The sequence below is a fragment of the Elephantulus edwardii genome, unplaced genomic scaffold (assembly GCF_000299155.1).
Source record: "Elephantulus edwardii isolate Elephantulus edwardi_28Jun2011 unplaced genomic scaffold, EleEdw1.0 scaffold00060, whole genome shotgun sequence".
NCBI lineage: Eukaryota > Metazoa > Chordata > Mammalia > Macroscelidea > Macroscelididae > Elephantulus > Elephantulus edwardii.
Window position 1 is genome coordinate 6,686,103 of NW_006399810.1, and position 22,165 is coordinate 6,708,267.

At 48.2% G+C, this 22,165-nt stretch overlaps 1 protein-coding gene across 1 annotated transcript; it reads left to right on the forward strand.

Moving 5' to 3' along the window:
- Window positions 1-243: 243 nt before the first annotated feature.
- EN2 (engrailed homeobox 2) lies at window positions 244-4,697 on the forward strand. The gene is made up of 2 exons (XM_006887653.1): window positions 244-943; window positions 4,381-4,697. Exons 1-2 carry the CDS (start codon window positions 244-246, stop codon window positions 4,695-4,697), a joined length of 1,017 nt encoding a protein of 338 aa, XP_006887715.1.
- Window positions 4,698-22,165: the final 17,468 nt, after the last annotated feature.

The following is a 22,165-nucleotide window of genomic DNA, read 5'->3' on the forward strand; positions in this document are numbered from 1 at the left end:
CACCGTGTCAGCACTGCGATTCGTCCGAGCCGACTCTTGGATTCGAACGTGGCTGCGCACCGAGCCCCGCCAGTCACTTTGGAGACAACAGCCCTGGCCACGGCAGCTTCACCCAGCCTCAGAGGAGTCGGCGGGACGCGAGAGCCGGCTGGCCGCGGGGGACTCCAGGGGTGCCGCGGGCGGGCCGAGGTTTGATTTGGGGGGATCCTCAACAGGAACAATTTGGGATTTGTTGTGAACAGCATGGAGGAGAATGACCCCAACCCCGGCGAAGCGGTGGCTGCTGTGGAGGGGCAGCGGCAGCCAGAACCCGGCACAGGGGGCAGCCCCAGCAGTAGTGGCGGCGACGGCAGCAGCCCCAGCGACTCGGACACCGGCCGCCGGCGGGCTCTGATCCTGCCCGTGGTCCTGCAGGCGCCGGGCAACCACCAGCACCCACATCGCATCACCAACTTCTTCATCGACAACATCTTGCGGCCCGAGTTCGGCCGGAGGAAAGACGCGGGGACGTGCTGTGCGGGCGGCGGTGGCCGAGGAGGCGGAGGCGAGGAAGGAGGCGGAGGCGGCAGCGCGGGCGGCGCCGAGGGAGGAGGTGTCGCAGGCGGCGCCGAGCAGCTCCTGCGGTCTGGGAGCCGGGAGCCCCGGCACACCGCCGCCTCTGCGCCCGGGGCTGGCGGGCTGCTGCCCGGCGGCGGCGGCGGGGAATCTCCTGGCGACGGTGAAGGCGGCTCCAAAGCGCTCTCGCTGCACGGCGGGGCCAAGAAAAGCGGCGACCCTGGGGGGGTCCTGGACGCAGCGCTCAAGCCCCGCGGTTTGGGTGGCGGGGACCTGTCGGTGAGCTCGGACTCGGACAGCTCTCAGGCCAGCGCGAACCTGGGGACGCAGCCCATGCTGTGGCCAGCCTGGGTCTACTGCACGCGGTACTCGGACCGGCCTTCTTCAGGTAAGCCAGGCGGGGCGGGTGGGGGATGGGGGGCGGGCGACCTCAGGGAGGCTGGCGTGGTTTCGGGGGCTGTGCTGACGCGGAAACGCGCCATAGTCAAGCTGTAAACTTGAAGCAAGGAGACCCACCCCCCCAAAAAAAATACACACACAAAGACACATTGCACACACAGCAGCGACATTGTACCCGGCTGACTCCGGCCCAGGCAGCAACAAGGCGAGAAAACTGGGTTCTCAAGGGGGTCGCAGCCACCTCACTTAGGACAGAGAGGGCCTTTCTCTCACACTTTATTGCCTTTTGCGGCCTTTGCGCCTTCCCATCCCACTTCAGACTTCTCTAGACCGTTTGGCGGTTATTTGATGGGAAAAGGGTTCTCTAGAAAACCGGCCCCAAAACAAAAATTCACAACCTCTTCTCCACCTTCTTCCAATTCAGCCCAGGCTGGGGACACACGCCTCGCACCCCCAGGCAGGACTCTTTGTACCCCCCTGCGACCCAAGGTGTGGTGTGCAGAGAAGGGGGAAGGCGGGCCATGCGTCCTGTGCTGGGGTTTTAGGCCTGGACAGAAGCGGTGTTGCGCGATCGTATCGGGGCTGACCCCTCGTCCCCGTTGGGAGGGAAATTATGAAAAGCCGAAGTGCCCTCTTCAGTCCTCCCGATTCTGCCGCGGCAGCGCTCAGGACCTGCCCGCAGACCGCTCGGTGGACCCCCGTTTCCTCTCCCGGCCTGGGAGCTTCAGGAACTCTCAAAATGTAAAGGACCTTCTGGAGCCGGGGTTTCCTGTTGGGATGCCTTGGTGTGTGCGCGGCAGCGTGAGCTCTGGGTGTGTGCAGGGCCTGGCTTTTAGAAAGCTCTGTCCAAAAGCCTGCAGAAACCATTAGCCACATTAAATGCAGGTCTAAGGCTAGGACCCGCCATTAGGAACGGTCTCCATTTGTGGAGTAGGTCCCGCGAGGTCCCTGGCCAGACACTGCAGGCCGGATCCTCTCCAGGCCCCCTAGCACCCGCGATAGTTTTGCCGGTTTGGATTAACCAAATTGCTACACAGCCTGGGCGGCCTCGCTGCGAAAATACAAACGTGTACAATTTCTAATGAAATCATACATTTTCCAGCCAGATCTGAAAATTGCTCCATTGTTCTCGCCTCCCTCCCTTTGTTAATATTTAATTAACATATAGCCTCACAATGCCCCAGCCGGGTGGGAAGGCTGCGCGGAGCGCTTTGTGCAGCGCGAAGAGCCCGGGCCCGCCAGGCAGGCCCGGGTTCCGCCCGCGGGAACCCAGCGCCCCATGCCCATTGCGAGCCGCTGGCTTTTTCTGGGTTCAACGATGAGCAGCACAAAATCCACTCAAGAGAAGATTGATGTACTTAGGCTTTGAAGAAGAAAAAAAAAAAAAAGAAGGAAAAGAGAGTTTTCTCCTGAAGGTTTTGGTCCGAGGCTTGTGTTTACCTTTGGAAATAAAATTTCAAACGAGAGAGAAGTCACAGTTTTTATTTTAGGTAGATTTTTCTCCTGGGTTTTAATTTTTTTTTTAAAAAAAATTTATTCTTCAGGTAGATGTGTGTAGGTGAACCACACCTCCCCCCCCATCTGCACCCCCCCAGTGAGTGGAGGTGAGGGGTACATGGAGCGCGTGATTTAGGAAAAGCAGAGCCAGGCTCCAGACAACGTGGATCTCTGCACTTGGCTCATTTAGTATCGGCAGTAGGAACGCATACCCACCACAGTTCTTCTCATCTTATCCCACTCCGTTGCCCGCTGTGGTCCTACTGGCCTGAGAGGGAGAGGACCCGGCCCTGCAGGGCTTTAACCCCACCAGCTTCCAGGAAGGCCAGATAAGCAGAGCGTAGCTTGCAGCTGGCCTTGCTTGGCAAGGGCAGCTCAGTTGTTGCTTGTATGGGGAGGCGGGAATGTGAGAAAGGCCCAGAGTTTGATACCCAAATGCCTTTAGCATCTTTCTTCCTCACCCTCCCAGCCCTTCTTCCTCAGTGTGGAAAAAGTATAGACTGAGGGGTTCTGGGTGCTGGTTCGGAGGCAGTTCTTGGGCCCACACAGACATACAGAACAGCCTGGGCCTCCACCTCCCTCCATGGCTGGGTGAGAAGTGCAATACAGGCCTTTGCCCTGCAGACACACAGAGAGGTGACAGAGCGGACCACTGGCTGCCGAGTTAGTGGGGCTGTTAGTGGGCCTTTCTCCTGTATTTGCTACCTTTTGCTGTGAGACCCTGGGGCAGGGCTTTCTTTTCCCAGAAAGTTTATTGACAAGCCTCTCTGACTTGTACACTCACATTTAAGATCAAAACACTTTCCCTCAATGTTCCTGTCATCCTGTTCCATCACAGATTCCCTGATAGTTACTTCTGGGAGGCAGGTTCGGGGTTTATTTACACCAACAAGGAAAAAAAAAGCCCACAGCTGCCTCTTCTTCCCCTGGCTTGGGCCCTTCTGGCTAAATTGTCCCAGGAGTCTTAAAACCCACCCAGGCTATATGCGGGAGGACCTTAGTGAGGCAGGGGTGGGAGTGCAGGTGTGGAACTCCTCCCCCCCAAAATGTCAGATGGCCCCGACAGGCAAGCCGATTCTAGGTCTGAGAAGTGGGCTGCTGGCTCCTGCACCCAAGCAGAGACCAGGTCCCTACAAGGGAATCCTAGTTGAGTTGGAGAGGCTTCAGAAAGCGATTCTTCCCTCTTTTAGGGCCCAAGAATGATGTGTGTGCCTCTCTTGAGACAATGAACTTGGGCAGACAGGATCTTCTGTGGGATGCAGAGCGGGGGCTGTGGGAGGGTGGGACACTAGGCTTCTCTGGTGTTCAACCTCTGCAGCTGAAGGCCCCACCTGATTCCCACAGCTCTGGTGGAACACTGCACAGTTCCTGTAGGGGTCCCCACTGAAACTCTTGAGGTCTCCTGCTTCTCTGGCCATCTCAGCCCCTTCCCCAATCTATCTCTCTCCCTGCACCCACCTCCTCTGCCTTTTTTCCTGCAAAGATGTTCAGAAAGGCCTGGGAGAAGCCACACCAGAAAAGGTTTTATTCTTCCTTTGGAGTTTTACTTTCATCTGGAGACTCCTCGATTGTGAGTGGCCTTTCCACTAAGTCTGCTGGGGTCCTCCTGCTGTGATCCTCACTGTCCTTGCTCAGAGCCTTCACCCACACATTTCTTATCTGGTTTGTTCCTTAGAGGTGGGTAGTGGAGCTCTGAGGTGAGCCCAACTAGCCCAAAGTCTGCTAGTTCCGCCAAGTGGCTAGCTCAGTCGGAAGGCCTTGGATAAGTCACTACCTACCGTAGTAGTCCGTAGTAGTCGCTGTGTCCTGTCACACAAGGAGGGAATTGTGGGCACCTGCCCTCTCACATGGTGTCCATTGGGGTCACCCCTGACTCAGGGGGTAAGTAGTGGTATTTGTGAGTGACCTGTGTTCTCTCTGCACATCCAGGTCCCAGGTCTCGAAAACCAAAGAAGAAGAACCCGAACAAAGAGGACAAGCGGCCTCGCACAGCCTTCACTGCAGAGCAGCTGCAGAGGCTGAAGGCCGAGTTCCAAACTAACAGGTACCTGACGGAGCAGCGGCGGCAGAGCCTGGCGCAGGAGCTCAGCCTCAACGAGTCACAGATCAAGATTTGGTTTCAGAACAAGCGTGCCAAGATCAAGAAGGCCACAGGCAACAAGAACACCCTGGCAGTCCACCTCATGGCGCAGGGTTTGTACAACCACTCCACCACGGCCAAGGAGGGCAAGTCGGACAGCGAGTAGGCTGGGGAGGGCACGCCGGGATCCAATATTCAGTCCACGCTGAACAATGCAATAATTTAAAAACCATAAAGGGCCAGTGTATAAAGATTATACCAGCATTAATAGTAAAAAAAAAAATCGTGTATTAGCTGATTCTGCAATATTCTATGTATATATAATTTACAGGTGGTGTAAAATCCAAAATATCTGACTATAAAATATTTTTTGAGTTTTTTGTGTTTATGAGATTGTGGTAATTTTATGATTTTTTTTTTTGCAAGGGGGACGGTTTAGGGTTTCATCTTTTTTACTCCCCTAAGCTTCATGATGGGACATTGGACACTTTTTTTTTAATTCAAAAGAAGAGAAAAATTTAAAACAACTTGCTGAAGTCCAAAGATTTTTATTGCTGCATCTCACACGACTGTGAACCGAATAAATAGCTCCTATTTGGTCTATGATTTCTGCCACTTTGTCTGTGTTGGCTTCCACCACCACCCCAGCACCCTCGTGGAGCCTGTGGGCGGTGGTGCTGTGACCCCAAGACCTGGTTGGCCTCTAGTAGCAGAAACCAGGGGGGCCTCGTGGGAATGAGGACTGGCGGGGCCACTGTACTTCGGGTGAGTTTGGAAACCATCAGCCCCAAGCATTAGGGCTTGTCCTAGGAAGTCAGGGTAAGTCCTGACCCTATATGGCCGCTGGCGGCCTGGGAAGAGGCCAGAATGACGCTGCCTGCTCCCTGTCCTTGCCATTCCCTCCCCAGGCCCTACTGGCTCTTTAGGGAGAGCCACCAGCAATGCCTGGGCACCCCATTCCCTATCTGCGCTGCTCCAAGGGCCAAGTTCCTAGGCGCTGGCCACCATCGCTTCCACCATGCCTTGTCTCCAGCCTTGAGCTCAACTCGGAGCCAGGTGGGCACTGGACAGCTGCTGGCCAGGGGGACTTCCTGCTGCACATCAGCCACTGCAGGCACCAGCCTGGGCCCCAGATAGGGGGTTGTGGCCTGCTGCCCTGGGGCTGCAGGGGGCTCCTAGAGAGATAGCTGGCCTTTTCTTCCTTTCCTTTTTATGTCCTTTTCAATATTTTATTTTAAAATAAGTGTTTCCTATAGAGAATATTCTTCCAAGGTAAATGTGTGTGTAAATGTTTATGCATAGATACATATATACACACATAAATGGATGAGTATGAGCCCAGAATACTGGCACGTGTGGCTTACTTTGGCTTGAAAAGGAACTCAGAACCCTCCAGGTCTAGAGGAAGGAAGAAAATGTAAATAATCATTTCCTATCACTTTTTTTGTCTTTTCTTGTTTGGCTTTTGGTTGGTTTTTTTTATATATATACTTTTTTTATTTTTTGAAGGTGTGGTACAGTGTAAATTAAATATATTCAATATATTCCCCACCAATTACATATATACACACACACACACACATATATATATATATAATTCTACCCTGTCTTCTGTTTAACGTATGGAAAAGAATGGTGTCCAGATGTCTAACTGTGGTGGGAGACAGCCAGGGGTGGGAGGCATGCTCACCCTGAGGTGTGGTGGTCTCTCTGAAGATGGTCGGTGAACTTATCTCTTTGCCTTAAGCTTCTTTATTTCACTGCTTTGATAGTTCCAACTTTGTAAATAATAGTGTAATTCTTTTTTTTTTAAAGGAAAGTATAAAAATGAAAGTTGTAATTTAAAATTCTGTGAAGAACCATCTGCTGCTTAGGAGACGCAATGAAATGACATGCCTTTTTAGCAGGAAACAAAATTTGGGTTTCCCACCCCCTATTCTTGGTTTCTATAACATGTGCATTTTACAGTTGCAGTTATCAAATATTTATAATCTTATGAGAAATGAATGTTTCTATTTACAACCGTGGTTATCAAAAATTGTGAACATTCCCTCTGCATTTTTGTGTGTTTAAATCCTTGAAAAATGACATTAAATAAAAAAGAACACTTTATTATAAAATCCTCCATGTGCAAGGTGGAATGAATAGTATCTGTCAGACGTTTCTAAGTCCTTCCCCAAGCCTGAGTGATCATGATGTCTGCCCTGGGCTCAAACAGGTTGTGGGTGTCTTCTGTAACAGACGTGCAATGGTTTTAAACTGTGATAAAGGTACTTTGAATATTTCCTTGTCAGCACAGAAGAACCAAAATCATTTAAGTCCACATTACCTTCCCTGGAGCAAGTATTCAAAATAATGGTGCGATTTCCTCAAGTATACATTTAAAATCCCAGTGCAACAGGTCTCCTCCCTCCCTGCTTACTGGCTCACTCGCTCTTCCTGCCTTCTGGGTGGAGGAGTTTGTCCCACAGTGGCAAGTAAATTTTACCCACTGGAATTTAGAGACTCTCCTCTTTTGTGTATAGATTTTGTTTACAGTCTGCTGTTGTTGTTACACGCTCTTCACCCCCTCCCCCAAGAAAAAGGCATAAAACAACTCAAATAGGTTGTATTGAAAGGAGCCAGGTTTGCCTGCAGAGGTAGGCAGCCTCTGCCCTCCAGGAATCCTGTTTGCCCAGGTGAGTGAGTGGGATCTGATGTATCCTCTGCTCTTACTTGGTGAAAAAAAAAAAAGACATTTTCTTCTCTCCATAAAAGAAACGAAAAGAACCTAGTGATGATCCCATGTTGCTGAAGGTCAGCTTTCAGGTGGTTTTGGCTGGATGCTATCAGGCAGGCAGCCTTCAAAGGAGCTGGCTGGTCTTCCCAAGATGGGCACTGCCTAGGGTGGAGAGTGAGGGCAAGGGGACCCTGCACCTGCCAGCAGGCTCCCGGGAGATTGCTCTGGAGAGTCCCCACTGCTCCAGTCAGGGAGCCCCCCATCCCATGGGGACAGTATCACAAACTCACACCTTCTCTGCCCACCCCTTCCGCTGCTATTAAAAAAAAACCCAACACCAAAAAACCTGAAAACTATTAACTTTTAACCCATTTTCCCTTTTTAAAAAATCTGGCCTGTCTTGTTAAGAAAAAGGTAATATTAAATCATAATAGGTAATATGAAACGTAATAGATAATTTTAGAAAAATAAAAGCAAATCATAACACCAGCACCACAAGAGTCTAACTTTGTGAGGTAGTGAGTTCCCTGACCCCAGAGGTGTTCAAACTGACACCAGGCTTACTTGAGCCCATTTCTTTGTCTATGGTAGGGACTAACCCGCAAGTCTCTCTCTTGAAATACTTCGGTTCTATTTTTACTCTTATGTTTATCACATCTTTCTATTTACCAGGTGCAAGCTTAGCTTGTAACTCTTGGGGAGCCACTACTGAACCAGAAAGCCCTCGATCCTGAGGGGTGAGGCAGGACCAGGAGCCAGCCAGAGGGGAGGGCAGCTTCCGATCTGAAGTCCACCTGGCCACCAGTGTCTCTGCACACTCTGATCTGGACCTTGAATGACACCCGCAGGAGTTGGTAGAGTCTTGTTGTGGATCCCTCACCAGGTTGTCTCCCCCATGGGTCTTGAGCATTAGAGGAAAGCTGCTTTATAACTCAGGCCCTGCTTCTCACAAGCCCCTCCTTTCCTGCTGAACTGCCCCCACTCCTAGGCCTGGCTGTGTCCTAGCCCTGGCCGCTGGAGCTACGCCCCCTGACCTATTCACATCCTCCACAATGTGGCAGAAACTCAGTGAAGACCTGGTGGACTCTGCCCTAGAGGAGCTGCCTGCGACCCCAGATCGCCCCCCAGAGCAGCACCCCCGTGAGACTGTAGGACCATGGGAGTGAGGGCCAAGCAAAGGCTCGGATAAGTAGGGAGCAATCCCCAAGCTGGAGTCAGACCCTGAAGATGGCAAGGACAGGCCTGACCAAGGCTTTGTGTGCACTTATCCTACGATTTTATTACTGAAAGGAAAGAAACGGGGTGCAGATGACATGAATCGAGTTGTCAAGAAGACTCCATAGGTTGGAAGGATATTTTGAATAAAAAGTGTGTATTGATGGGGCACAATGACAACTATGCACAGGTGTTCCCGGGCGACTTTATGTGAAATAAATACCCAGACACTACATATGCAAATACACGCGCACTGGCCAGGAGGGGCTAGCGGGGAAGGCGGCTTGCTCCCGCTCTGCTAAAAGTCGTTCTGTCTCCCGCTGGTTTAATATCCGACCTGCACTTTCTCTGTCCGCCTCAGCAGCTCCCAGAGAGCCCCTGGGAGGGTCCCGGCTCCGCCGAAAACTGCAGCCCACCAGGCGTAGCCGGCGCGCGCTGGGAGGTTAATAGTCACTAACAAAGGGCCACAGCGCCATCTCTAAGGCACAGATCTCCCAGAGAGGTAGAAATCAGCCTCAGGGAGACTGGTCCCCTTGCTGCAACATACACCCCCACACTATCAACCCTCCCTTACTCAGCCTTGTAGCCTCAGTACGAGGCGGCCTTCTTCCGCTGATCTCTGTTTCGTCCCTAACCAACTGCAAAGCCTTCTCTAGGCCTCAAAGTGGCGAAGGGCTAAAAAAGCTGAGCAAAGCTTTGGGCGCCCCCAGATCCTGAGAGTTGGTGGACTCCGTGGCCTCAGGAGCTTGGGAGCAATATACCTGTACGCCCGCGCGCGGGTGTAGAGGAGGTTGTGAGTTGCAGGGCTCCATAGGTTGCGCGCGCTGTCTGGAGACCGAGCTCCTTGGAGACTGTTTATATTTTTATTCAAAACCCCGAATACTTCATAATATGTATGCTGCGATCCTAAAAAAAAAGTTCTTTTTTAAAATAGGCTGAAAAACGAAAGAATATTCATTAAAGTGACTTCTAATTATGAGATTTAATCAAGCGTAAGGTGCGGGCGCTCTCGCTGGTAATGCTGACAATGATAGTGTTATGATTATTGTTATTCACAGCCTAGTGCTCAGCTGCGGGCATGACTCCTAACTCTTCCTCCTAGTCCTAGACCCTGTAGAGGGATTTGGGGAGCCCCAAGATGAGTTCCTCAAGCAGCCTGCCCCTTTACACCATCACCTCCAGGCGGGTGCAAAGCCTTGGCCCATGCTCTAGGCGGCGGACAGCAGGACCTTCCCCAAGCTCCTAAGGCCCCAGGTGACCCAAAAGTGCCAGTGCTGGTTTTCGGTGAAGAGGGAACTTTCTGGGGGTCCAGTACCTGGACACCACCCCACACCCCCAACATTAGCCTTCTCGGTCCTTCCAGTCCGGAGCCCCGAGGACTTGCTCAGAACAGAAACAAAGCGTGGAGTGGTGGAGATCTGCCTCCGGGCCTTTGAACCACGTCTGCCTGGAAGGCGTCCCTGCAGCAGACCCCATCTCATCACTCCAGAGCTCCAAAGAAAAGAGCTGAGGGCCCGGTGGGCTTGGAGGCCGCCGAGGCCTGCGCGCCTTCTCCGCGGCGGAGACGGGAGTGGGAAGCACACAAGGGAAAGACCCTCTTTCAGCCCGAGGTTCTGGCTGGGGGCCAAGGGGTGGCGGGGCTCGAGGACTGTGGGGATCACGCGGACGCTCTGAGGGCGGGCCACGCTGGCCCCGTCTGTCCGTGCGCGGGGAGGAATTTAGCCGCACAGTCAGGGCGCGCAGCGCGCGGAAGAGATGGCCCCAGTTCTCTCGGCCGCGCATTCGGAGCTCTCCTGCCGCCAAGTCCTTTGTCTAGAAGGGGACGGCGCGGCTCAGTTGCTGCAGTGCTTTGCCCTCCTCCTTTCCCCAACCTCTACCCCCTCCGCCAACTCTCTTTTCTTGCCTCTCTTTTCTTTCCTTTTTGGATGGGTAATCACAGGCTCCAGCTGCCAGGCGCTCGGCAAGGAGCTGCTGCCTCGTTTCTGTGTCTGCGGCCCCTCCCAGCAGTAGACTGGCCGCTTGCCTCCCACTTCCTCGGGACTTCTCAGGCCCCTTGCCCTCCACGTCATTTAGTGGTTATGGGATATTTCCCCTTTAGGCCAGAACTTTGTCCTGAGGGTTTGTTTTATTTGCTTTCCCCCCACCTCCCCGCCCCAATCGCTTCAACTCTCCCGCTTACAACACAAAATCTGAAGTGTGAACGCTGGCGTTTTCTGTGAGGCAGGCACTACAGGAAATGGCAGGATCCCTCCATCGTCTTGAAACCTCCGCCAGACCCCTTTGAAAGCTAGTGTTACTATTCCTGCCAGGAAAGTTTCCCAAGAAATAATTTCAGAGTAATTCAGGAAGCTGTTGTTTAAGGTCCGCGCTCTGCACTTTCCAACCCTGAATGCTCATGAAAGCATCAACAACCGTTATCTTTCAAATGCCTTGCTCCCAACACTGATTTAGCTGGGAAAAGGCCTTAGCCTGTGAAGAAAGGTAGGCCAAGCTCCTTTATCAGATGCTCTGAGGTTTGCTGCCACACACACACTGGCTTGAGGACACCTTGGGTTTCACCTTGACCAGGCATATATTTGTATGTCACAGAAAGAAAAAGAGAGAGAGAAAGATGGCATGGTGAGAAATAGAACTCAGGTGGTCCTGTGTTCAAACCCTAGCTCTGTCACGCTCTAGCTGAGCGAGCCCGTGATTTAGCGCTTCTGCAGAGTCCAGTTGTGTCTTGAGTAGAAAAAAAAATATCTAAACTAAGAGCTTGCCATGAGTCATGAGTCAATTGGTGTCAAGTGTTTGGCAAAAAAGAGGCTCTGAGAAGTGAGAAAAGGGGACCCTGTGGACTAGTTCAGGCCATTCTGGAGACTGTACCTCCCACTTGCCTGATGTTTGGTAAAATACTTTCTTTGCTTCTGCCCACAAGTCAGGCTTACTGCACACCTGTTTAGGGAAAGGAAAAGGATAGAATGCAGTACATATGAGAGACAATATTTATATAGTTTTAAAAAAGTGGAGCAGGGACAGAAAGTGAAGCAGAATGGGGAAGAACACAGCCAGTAGAAATGAAGGATCCTAGTTAGCATTTTCCAGAAACACTCCTCAGCCGCCCTACATAACTCTTTTGAAACACTGTGATATGTGTGCTTCTGAGCTATAGGGTTCAAACGCATGTATGCACCTATCTTCAACTTAGGGTTCTGTGGAATGACTGCATTTTTCTTGACTTCAAACTAGCAACATTTTCTGTGTGTGGTTTTTACTACAGAAGCCCAATAAATTTGCACACCAACTGTGTGCTCTGTTCCAAGTAACCACTGCTGCACTCATATCAGACAAATTTAACTTAAAACAAAGAAAATTACCTCACCCCATCATTCTCTCATTGAATTAAAAACAATGAGGCCTGGGAGGAAGTAAATATGCCCCATACATGTGTGGGTAGTGTGTCCCAGTCTGCGTGTAGGTGGTGTGACTTGTGTGAGTGTGGGTAGTGTGTGTATGTGTTTGTATGTAGTGTGCCCCATGCACTTGTGGGTGGTATGCCCTGTGCACGTGTGTGGGTGGTGTGCCCTGTGCACGTGTGGTTAGCATGTGTGTGTGTGTGTGTTGTGTCCCATATGAGTGTGGGTGGTTTGTCCTGAGCACATGTGGGTACCCGAGTGCGTGTGTTTGTGGTGTGCTTGCATGCATGTGTGGGTGGTGTGCCCCGTGCGTGCGTGTGGTTGGTGTGCTCTGTGCGTGTATGGGTAGTGTGCCCCTTCGAGTGTAGGTGGTGTAACCATGCACATGTGGGTAATATGCCTGTGCATGAGTGGGTAGTGTGCCCGTGTGCGTGTGTGGGTGGTGTGCTCTTCCTGTGGGATAGTGTGCCCAAGTGCATGTGGGTAGTAAGCCCGTGAGTGTGCTCTGTGTGTGTGTGTGTGTGTGTGTGTGTGTGTGTTTCCCCATGCGGGTGTGGGTAGTGCGCCCCGTGCATGTGTGGGTGGTGTGTCCTTCCTATGTGGGTAGTGTGCCCCCATGTGGGTAGTATGCCCATGTGTGAGTGAGTAGTGTGCCCGTGGGGGGGCGGGAGGTGGTGTGCCCTGTACACTGGTGGGTCTCGGGTTGTTTTCAAGAGAATACGCTACCCCACTTGATAGCTTCTCTCCAAGAATGAGTGAGTGCCCTAATGGTATGATAAGCTATTTTGTCTAAATAGCGAAGGGTCTAAGTAGTCCTTTTAAATTAATTGCTGTTCCTATAGCTAAAGCATAACAGGCTTTGATTACATGCTAAATAGAATGAAACATAATCCCGAGTTAATTATGTGGTGATAATTTTATAATTATATCATTCAATTTAAGACGCAATGTGTTGTTAACGTCCAATTTTAGCAGACGTGGTGAGTCAAAATTTTTAAAGTGTCAAAAGTTTGAACGATTTCAAAGACCCATCCGGCTATTTGTTTCTTTTCCCTAAATGACCCAAAGGGAACATCAACTGAGCCCGTCTATTGTACTGTTACCTGTCTGTGCTCCTACGGAGAAACTGGAAAACACTGGAAAATCACAGACAAAGGGTGCTGTCTGAGGAGAGCATTTCCCAGCGCTGACCCTCTCTCAAATGCTAAGAAGCTGATCTGCATTTCTATTCTGTCCAGCTTGTATGTGGAAGTAACGCCCAACGGTCCCTGACTTGGTGAGCCCTGGAGAGAAAGCCCTGAGTCTTGAAGACACTCCAACGTAGTGTGAATGGAGTCTGCAACCAGGAACCTGGGGTGAAGGTCAAAGCCCCGACCACCTCCGCAGGTGGTTCATTTCCTCTACCCAAACACCAGGACCCTCAGAGGTGGTGCCCGCTGTAGCCTGATGGACCAGGGGCTGACCAGCTCCTTGCTTTTGTAACTGCCACAGCCCAGCTTCACCCTCCCTCCCTCTTTTCTCCCCTCCCTTCTTCCCTCCCCTCCCCTTCCTCTATCCCGTCCTCCTCCCCTGCCAGCTACAGCCCCTAAGAAGGAGGCTTCTGGTGGAATTTTGCGGCAACTTTAGGGGGTGCCACGCGGGCGTACCTCACTCTTCCCAGCAGAGAGGCTAGAGTGCAAGACTACTGGGCCCAAGATTGCATTGCTTGAGACTTTTAGGTAATCGCAGACCAGCTAGACACAGTCCCTTTGGGCGCGGAAGGGGACTTGGACTGCGTTCTACCAACTGTGTCTCGACGCCTAAGTTGGCAATTCCACCAGCGCACGTGAAGGAAGATATCTTTTATGTGGAGACAGGAGTGCGCCCTGTGGACTGTCTAGCCTTAAGGAGACAAACCCGGCACGTCAGAGAATGAATGTCGCACAAGCCCAATGGAGTCACAAGCCCCAACTGCACCCGTCCAGTATGACGACGGTATGACAAGGCCCTTTGTGCCTGGGGTGGCGTTGGGGAAGTCCGCGCGCTACGGAAGCGGGCGAAGTTGGCCATGCATCTCCGGCCAGGTAGGGAAATCTAATAGAGAAGGATCAGGGGTTGAGGCTTGTTGCCTTTGCTCAATGAGATTTGCAGCACCCCGACCCTTCCCCCCACCGGGTTATTCCATTCGCACTTTTTTTTTTAAATGCTTCCTAGTCAAACTTGAATATGCAATGAGGCGCCAGAGCTTTGTGGCGGAAATATAATTAAACTGGTGAAAGATGTAAAAGATGAAGAATGGGGATGACATCAGGCCGATTTCACACTTGGCACTCGGATGGCTGGGCCCAAGCCGCGTTCTTGCCACGCAAGGCAGATCAAAGTGCCCTGCCACAGCTAAAAAGGCAAAAGGGGACTTAAGTATGCTAATCCCCAGGACAAATATATTTTAATCTTGTTAGAATACAAGTTAATGCTGCAGCTCAGTGGCTGAACTTTGTCAGACTGTAGAGATCCATTTTTATTTTAGCTATGAATGAGGAAGCCCCCCTGGTTTATTCCTAGGTGATAAAACGTAAATGGACCAGATGAACCCCTGTTTGGACTTGGGTCACCCTCTTTTGGGCTTTCTTGACTGAGGAGTGAAGCATTTCAGAGACTCCCTGGATGGGACAAGCCCTTCTCCCATCATCCCTCCCCTCTCTCTCTACACAGGATCCTGATGGCTGAGAAAGGGTTTGGCTCATTTGGTGGAAAAGAGACTGGGAACCTCTGAAATTAATTAAAAGATTCTCCAAAGCAATCTGTTTCCCTTTAGGCCCAAGGTTTGACAACCAGGCCAATTCCTCCCTATCAGCCCTGCTCACTTTAATTTTTACAATGTCAATTTTTATTACGATTAATTATTTGTTGTGCTCCAACTGTACATTCCATGTTTTCCTGATTAGCAAGCCACTCTCAGGTTCTTGCCTCTTGAAATGTCCTTTCTTGACACATATGTAGATGCGTTTGGGGATGATACGTATGCAATATGCTACAGACGTATAGATGAAGAAGGAAAAGGGTTCCCTCTGAAATAAGAGTGTCATGTATGAAACAGAAATATCTGTGCCTCTGAGTGTGTGTGAGAGAGAGAGAGAGGGAGCACGTGAGTGAGACAGCCAGAATGCTGCTTGCAAGCTTAGCTGTAAGGTTACAGAAGGTTAAACTACCCTGCAGAACCTGCCTGTTAAATATTGCTGATGGCAGCCATCTAAAAGGCAATTTCTGTCTTTCTGCTCTGGTGTATGTTAGAATTCTTCTGCCTCGGGCATAAAACCTGGCTCCAACCAGAGTATGCATCCCAGCCATGCATTCCAAAGACCCGCCTCTGCCCTGCTAGAACCCTGGCCCTTCAACAGGGGCAGCAGTACACAGAGGCTAATGCCTGTCCCAGGGTGATTGGCAGGGCTGGCTGGTGGAAGCCTGGCCTCCTCCTTTCTTTGCAGCCTGTGCAATGTCGCCAAGTCAGGGTTTGGGAGGCCTGCCCATCTGCCAGGAGACAGACCGCCTCTGGCCTGCAGGATTTAGGAATGCCCATTTCTGCTTTATCCCCTTCAAGTGATGGTGCAATTGACATGCACTGTAATTACAGTAAATATACAATTGGATCAGTAAATGATAGGGCCAAAATCCCAGGGAAGTTATGCTGAATGAAGCAGTGATAGACACTAGAAGAGAAATTTCTTGAGATCTCTTTACTATTTTATTTTTAAATTCCTTTAATGCTTTATCCTCAAGTTTTGGTCATCGTAATAGTGGTAAGGAGTTGTGCTGGAACTCAAAGGCACACAGTCTGAATCCACAAGCTGCTCCATGGTAGAAATGGGCAATCTCTTCCTGCCTCTGAAAACCCGCTAGAGGGTCAGCTACAGATTGGTTCTGTTGATATCAACAATAGATAATTTAGTTTGTCCTTCTTATTTCTTACTCCAGTTGTCAGACTTCTCACACATTTGGTTGATTATATCTTTCCAGCTTGAATAATAACAAAAATAATAATAATATCTAACACTTAATGAGAACCTACTATGTGCTGCTAATTATGATCGGTATTTCACTTGGATTATTTCAAATCAAGGAAGCTCTGGTGGAGTAGTGGTAGGAAACTGTACTGCAATCTCAAAGGCATGTGGTTCAAATCCACCAGCTGCTCCACCGGAGAAGGATGGGTAATCTCCTCCCGTGTGATTAAGGGCCTCTGCACACACACTGCACCCACTGGAGGATCAGCTATGGGTCAGTTCTGACATGATGGTACACCACAACAACAACAATCTTAAATCATTCTCCCAATAAGGCCTGTGAAGTAATCACTATTATTATCTCCATTTTATAGATGAGGAAACTGAGTCTTAGACAGCTGAAGGGCTCCTAGTTGGTAAGAGTGGCTCTAGTCTGCGTGTGCTGTCACCCACCAGGTGACCTCGCCTCCTGGCTGCCTCTGTGGGATGTTACTGGTGTAGGCCTGATCCTGTCTCCCCAGTGAGACAAGGATAAAGCATGTGAGAGCACCCTGTTGAGGCTACACAAAGGCAAACAAAGTGTGCTTCTCATATTGGCTCTCCCAGGCCTTGGCCTCCTCATCCAAAACACAGAGATTAAAGACATCTGTCTTGTAAGCTTGTTGTAATAATTATGTGACCTGTTGTTGTGATGTGTCATTGAGTCAACTAAACTCATAGTAACCCTACAAACAACAGATCTGAACCTACCCTACGCTGTGCCATCCTCAACTCTGATGAGCCCATTGTTACAGAAACAGTCATTCCATGTTTTTAAGGCTCTTCCTCTCTTTCTCTGACCCTCTGTCTTTCCCCAGCTTGATGTCTTTTTCCAAGGACTGGTCCCTTCTAACAACATTCTCAAAGCATGTGTGATGAACCTCCACAATCCTTGCCTCCAAGAAGCACCCCGGTTGGACTTTCTCCAAGATATAATTGTCTGTTCTCTTGGCAGTCCATGGGATTTTCAGTACTCCTCTCCAACACCACAACTCAAAGTCACTGATTCTTCTTCTGTTCAACTTATTCACTGTCTAACTTTCAGATGCAAAGCAAGTAGTTGAAAAGCCCACGGCTTAGATCAGATACACCCTCGTCTTTAAACTGACATCCTTGCTCTGCAGTTATCTGGAGATATCTTTGACAGTCAATTTTCCCACTGCAACCCATGTTTTGAGGTTTTGACTGCTGGTACCGAAGAGATCAACCGTGGATCAAAAGTTAGATAAAATAGTTGATAATTTCAATCTTTGTTCCATTTCTCATGATGTTGCCCATAGGCCCAATGTGTGAATTTTTATTTTCTTGATGTTGTGATGTAATCCACACATGAACTAGAACCTCTGGTGGCCTATTGAGTAAAGAGGTGCACTGCCAACCCAAAGGTCTGCAGTTCAAATCTGCCCGCTGTTTCAAGGGATAAAGATGGCCAAACTCTTCCAGGGAAATTTACTGCCTCTGAAATTCCACTGGAGGAGCAGCTATGAGTCCGTTCTGAGTTGATGAGGGGGGAAGAGAGAGACGGAGAGACAGAGAATAACATCTGTTAGACATAAATCTTAAATGTTTTGTGTTTTCTGGTTAATTCCATTTTGTGTAAGTCTCACCTTCTCTCCCCAAGAATGGGAGACTTTTCAGGTAAATGATAAAAAATTGTTCAGGTTCTGAAATTACCCAGAATTGAGTGTGAACCCCACTGAACATCAATCACTATTAGTCTTGTTAGATTCCCACCTTCTTCTGTGGTGATTGGGGAGAGAATGTACTGATCTTTCTGTTGTTGTTTATTGCCATGGAATTGAGCATGACTCATAGTGACCCTATGAACAAAAGGCCTGAAGTCTCTCTATAATTATTGTCATTTCTTCAAGTTCATAGAATTTCCAGAGGCATGTGGTTTAGGAAGAAGATGCCACTCTTACTTCCAAATTTGAATCAATCTTGCATCATCCTGGGAGCTCCACCAAACACTGCCCATGATGGGTAGCCATTATGGTGTTTGGCACACTTATGGCATAGTTGTCCCATTACAGCATTTGAAACCCAAATGGCACAAGTGTGTCACAGCAAGCCCAGATTACCTCATCATACCAAATTGGCCAGAGTTTTGTATGATTTAGAAGAATGTTCCTCCAAAATATAGCAACAAGGGATTAAAATATAATCCCTCTGGCCCGACTTTTAAATATAAGGGCCCTCCAGGAGGTCTTGTTGACTCTAAACAAGAGGCTTAAATAAAAACCAAACAATCTACACAGATCCTCAACCAAAACAAGAGCACCATCTTATAAACTGCAGTTTGCCTTATCAAACCTCAAAATAGAGATAAGGGCTTTGTGGTTATACGTGCCTTCTAGTACCAACCCTATAAACAAAAGAACTATTGTCCTTGTTACCTCTCAGGGCTGTTAATTATCCATGCAGCCACACTGTCAAATAATCAAGTCTCAATAATAAGTAGCTGTTATTGTTGTCAGGGAGCTCTGGTGGTTTAGTGGTAAGGAATTGTTCTACCAACTCAGAGTTACACAGTTCAAATCTACCAGGTGCTCCATGGAAGAAAGAGGGGAAGTCTCTTTCTGTGTTTTACTGTCTCTGAAAACCCTCTGGAGGGTGGGTTCAGCTATGGGTGGGTTCCATCTTGATCATACTCAATAACAACAACAACAAGAGTTATTCTAATCAGTTCCCTGGTGATGCAAACTGCTCATTGGCTAATCAAAAGTTAGGTTGTTCGAATCCACCAGTCACTGTGAGGAAAAAAGTTGTGGCAGTTGGCTTACTGTATTATTACAGCCTTGACAGAACTATGGGGTAGTTCTACTCTGTCCTGAAGGGCTGCTATGGGATCAAAATTGACTCAATTCTGGCAACGAGTTTTATTCACATTAAAAATTGAATTGGTGCAAATGGTTAACATGTTCTGCCCACCAAAAGGCTATAGGCTCACTTGTTTCCACAGTGCTGTGGAAGAAAGGCCTGCTGATCTACTTCCACAGACGAAGCCACTGAAAATCCTGTGGAGCATAGTTCTATTCTGATGCACAGAGGGTAGTCACACACTGAAATGAATGTCACAGCATCTTTCTATTTTTTTTCTTTTTTTAAAGTTCTTTTGTAGTAGCTGAAAGGGCCCAGGTGGTACAGCGGTTAAGTGCTCGCTGCTAATGGAAAGTTTGTGGTGAAACCATTAGCTGCTGTGCAGAAGAGAGATGGGGTGGTTGGCATCCACGGTATTTGACAGTCTTGGAAATCAGATAAAGCAACTCTGTTCTGTCCTGCAAGGCTGCCTTGAGTTGGAATTGACTCCATGACATTGAGCTTGGTTTTGTTTGGGCTTTTCGCAGCGGCTAGAGTAACCCAGGGGCTGTGCCTCTCGAGGGGTTCACCCTCCCCAGCAGCTCCTTGGAAGAAAGATGAGTGGTCTTCCCCACTGTGATTCACAGCCCAGGAGACCCAGTGGAGGGTATCGAGGAGTTGGATTTGACTAAAGGACAGCGAGTTTGAGTTAGTTTTGTTTATTTGTTTTTTGAGTTTTACAGGTGCACTAGGTGCTGCATGTGAGATTATTGTTGTCAGGTGCTCTCAAGTTGAAAAATGCTTAGTAGTGACTTTGTGATCAACAACGTGTGAGTCACTGGCTGTTCCTTAGTCACAACTCTACCAGGCTCAACCCCGTTATTGCAGTCATGGCATCAATCCATCTCTTTGAGGTTCTCCCTCTCTTTTGTTTGTTAATCCTTGTTTTCCCACATAATATTTTGACAAGGACAGGCCCTTCCTGACAACACACCCAAAGTATGTGAGACTGAGCTTCACCATCCTTACCTCTAAGAAGCACCCTGACTGAACTTTCTTCAAGACAGATGGGCTATTCAACACTCTTCTCCAACACCACAATTCAAAGACATGGATTCTTCTTCAGTCTTTCTTAGTCATAAAATGCCTACCACTGTAGTTATTGATAGGTAGGTGTCTATTATTTTTAGGAATATTGCCATTATTACCATTGCTTAATTAATTGTGTGAGCACATGAATCTCACAGTTTATGTATCATTGAGCAATCAAATCTAGAACTGAGGTTCTCAAATTTGAAGCTAGAGTACTTTCTGTGAAATATGAAAGGGAGTATATAAAACTGAAAATAACTGAATATATAATTATGTACTAAGTCAAATGCTATGTTCTTCAATATTCTGTTATAGTCGAAGAAGAACAGAAGGTAATTGATTAAAATACTTGATTTTGTACATCAAAGAAAGACTTCATCAATAGCCTACAAATGGGAGAAAACATTTGTTAATCATGTATCTGATAAGGATTTACTCTGCAGAAAGTATAAAGAACTTCTTTAACTTAACAATAAAAAAAATCTAATTTTTTTAGACAAATAGGCAAAGGACTTGCATAGGTATTTCTCCAAAGATGTATAAATAGGCAAAAGCACATGAAAAGACACTCAGTTATTAGTCAACTCAACATACTGCCATTGAGTTGGAACCAGCTGACAGCTGACCTTCTGCTGAGTTTCTGAGGGTGTGAATTGCACAGGAAGAGACTGCCCATCTTTCTTCCACAGTCACTGGTGGATTTGAGTGGCACTGCCATTAGCTTAGCACCCTGTGGACTACACCACCAGAGCTCCCATGTTACATGTCATTCTCTTTAATTGTCATCAAGGCAAAACTGACTAATAATTGACCCTCTACTGTTTCATTGTTAAGTGCCATTGAGTCCAATATGACTCATAACAACTTTATGAACAAGAAGTCTGAACCTGTCCTATCCTGCGCCATCCTTATCATCTGATAAACTTGGTCCCACAGCTGCAGCCACTGTGCTGATCCATCTTGTGGAGTATCTTCACCTCTTTTGCTGACCCTGTACCTTTCCAAGCATGATGTCCTTTCCCAAGGAATAGCCTCTCCTAGCACTCAATGTAGGTGGGACAAAGCTTCACAATCCTTGCTTCATAGGTATTTGCTCTTTTGGCAGTCCACCAGACACTCAGCCTCTTTTCCAACAGCACAGCTCAGAGGCATCAATCTTTCCTCATATTGTGGGTTTTCAGAGGCTGTAATGACCTCCTGGAGGGCCCTTGTCTTTACAGCAAGCCCCTTGTTTCCATTTTCGAGACTGGGTGACGTGGCTGGACTCTGTAAGATGGGCACTTTTGTTTGTGTTGAGGGTTGTGTAAAAAGTTTGGTTGTTTTTTTATTTAAGCTTCTTATTTAGCATCAACAAGATCTCCTGGTGGGCCCTTGTATTTAAAAGTCATATTATTCTATTTTGGAGGCACATTCGTCTAAGTGGTACAGCCCTCTTCTGTTAATTTGCTGTACTGAGGTAATCTGGGGTTGCTGTGATGCTGAACTTTGTGCCATTGGGGTGTCAGATGCCATAACTGCTGCCCATGGTGGACAGTGTTTGGTGGAGCTCCCACTTTCAGACAGGTTTGGAAGCAGGGGTGGCATCCACTTCCTAAACCACATGCCTCTGGAAACTCTATGAACTTGGAGAAATGGTAATAGTTCCAGAAAAGCTATGAATCCTGCTTGACTCAATGGCAATCCACAACAACAATAAATCTCATGGAAGGATATTTCTCATCTTTCTCCAGCCAGAGCAGTTGGTGGATTCCAACCTCCTGCCTTTAGGTTGGAAACGCATTTCCTTATAACCACAATGAAATACTTCTTCACACTAGGATGACTATTATCAGAAAAACAAACAAAATAGTGTATGTTGGTAAGGGTGTGGAGAAATTAGAACACTAAAAGACTGCTGATAGAAATGCAAAATGGTGCAGCCTCTGTAGAACACAGTTTGAAGGTTCCTCAGAAAGTTAAATCGCATTTCTATATAATCTAGCAACTCCACTCCTAGATATGTAGGTAAGGGATTTAAAAGTAGTTGTGCAAACAAACATGTGTACATAAAAATTAATTTGTAAGAGGCAAAAGGTGGAAAGAACATAAATGTCCAACAGATGAATTAATAAGCAACACATGATGTACCTGCCTAAAATGAAACAGTACTGAGATGGAAAGAGATTAATTTTGATTAATACAATTATTTAAATACAGTTTAAATACAATTAAAAATATAATGCTAATAGTGGCACAAATCAAGTTACAGAGGTAAGGTGGTTCCATTGCCATCCTTATTCTAACTTAATTCTTTTTTTTAAATTTAAATTTGTTATTAATTTCAGTGAAAATTTACAGAGGCTTTGGATTTCCATTCATTCATTGTTGTAGATTTGTCCCCTCCCAAGGCCCCCCC

Excerpts from the sequence above, each read along its gene's own strand:
- EN2 (XM_006887653.1), top strand. The coding sequence starts at position 244 with ATGGAGGAGAATGACCCCAACCCCGGCGAAGCGGTGGCTGCTGTGGAG. Across the intron at positions 944-4,380 it reads CTCGGACCGGCCTTCTTCAG|GTCCCAGGTCTCGAAAACCA; the intron begins GTAAGCCAGGCG and ends CTGCACATCCAG.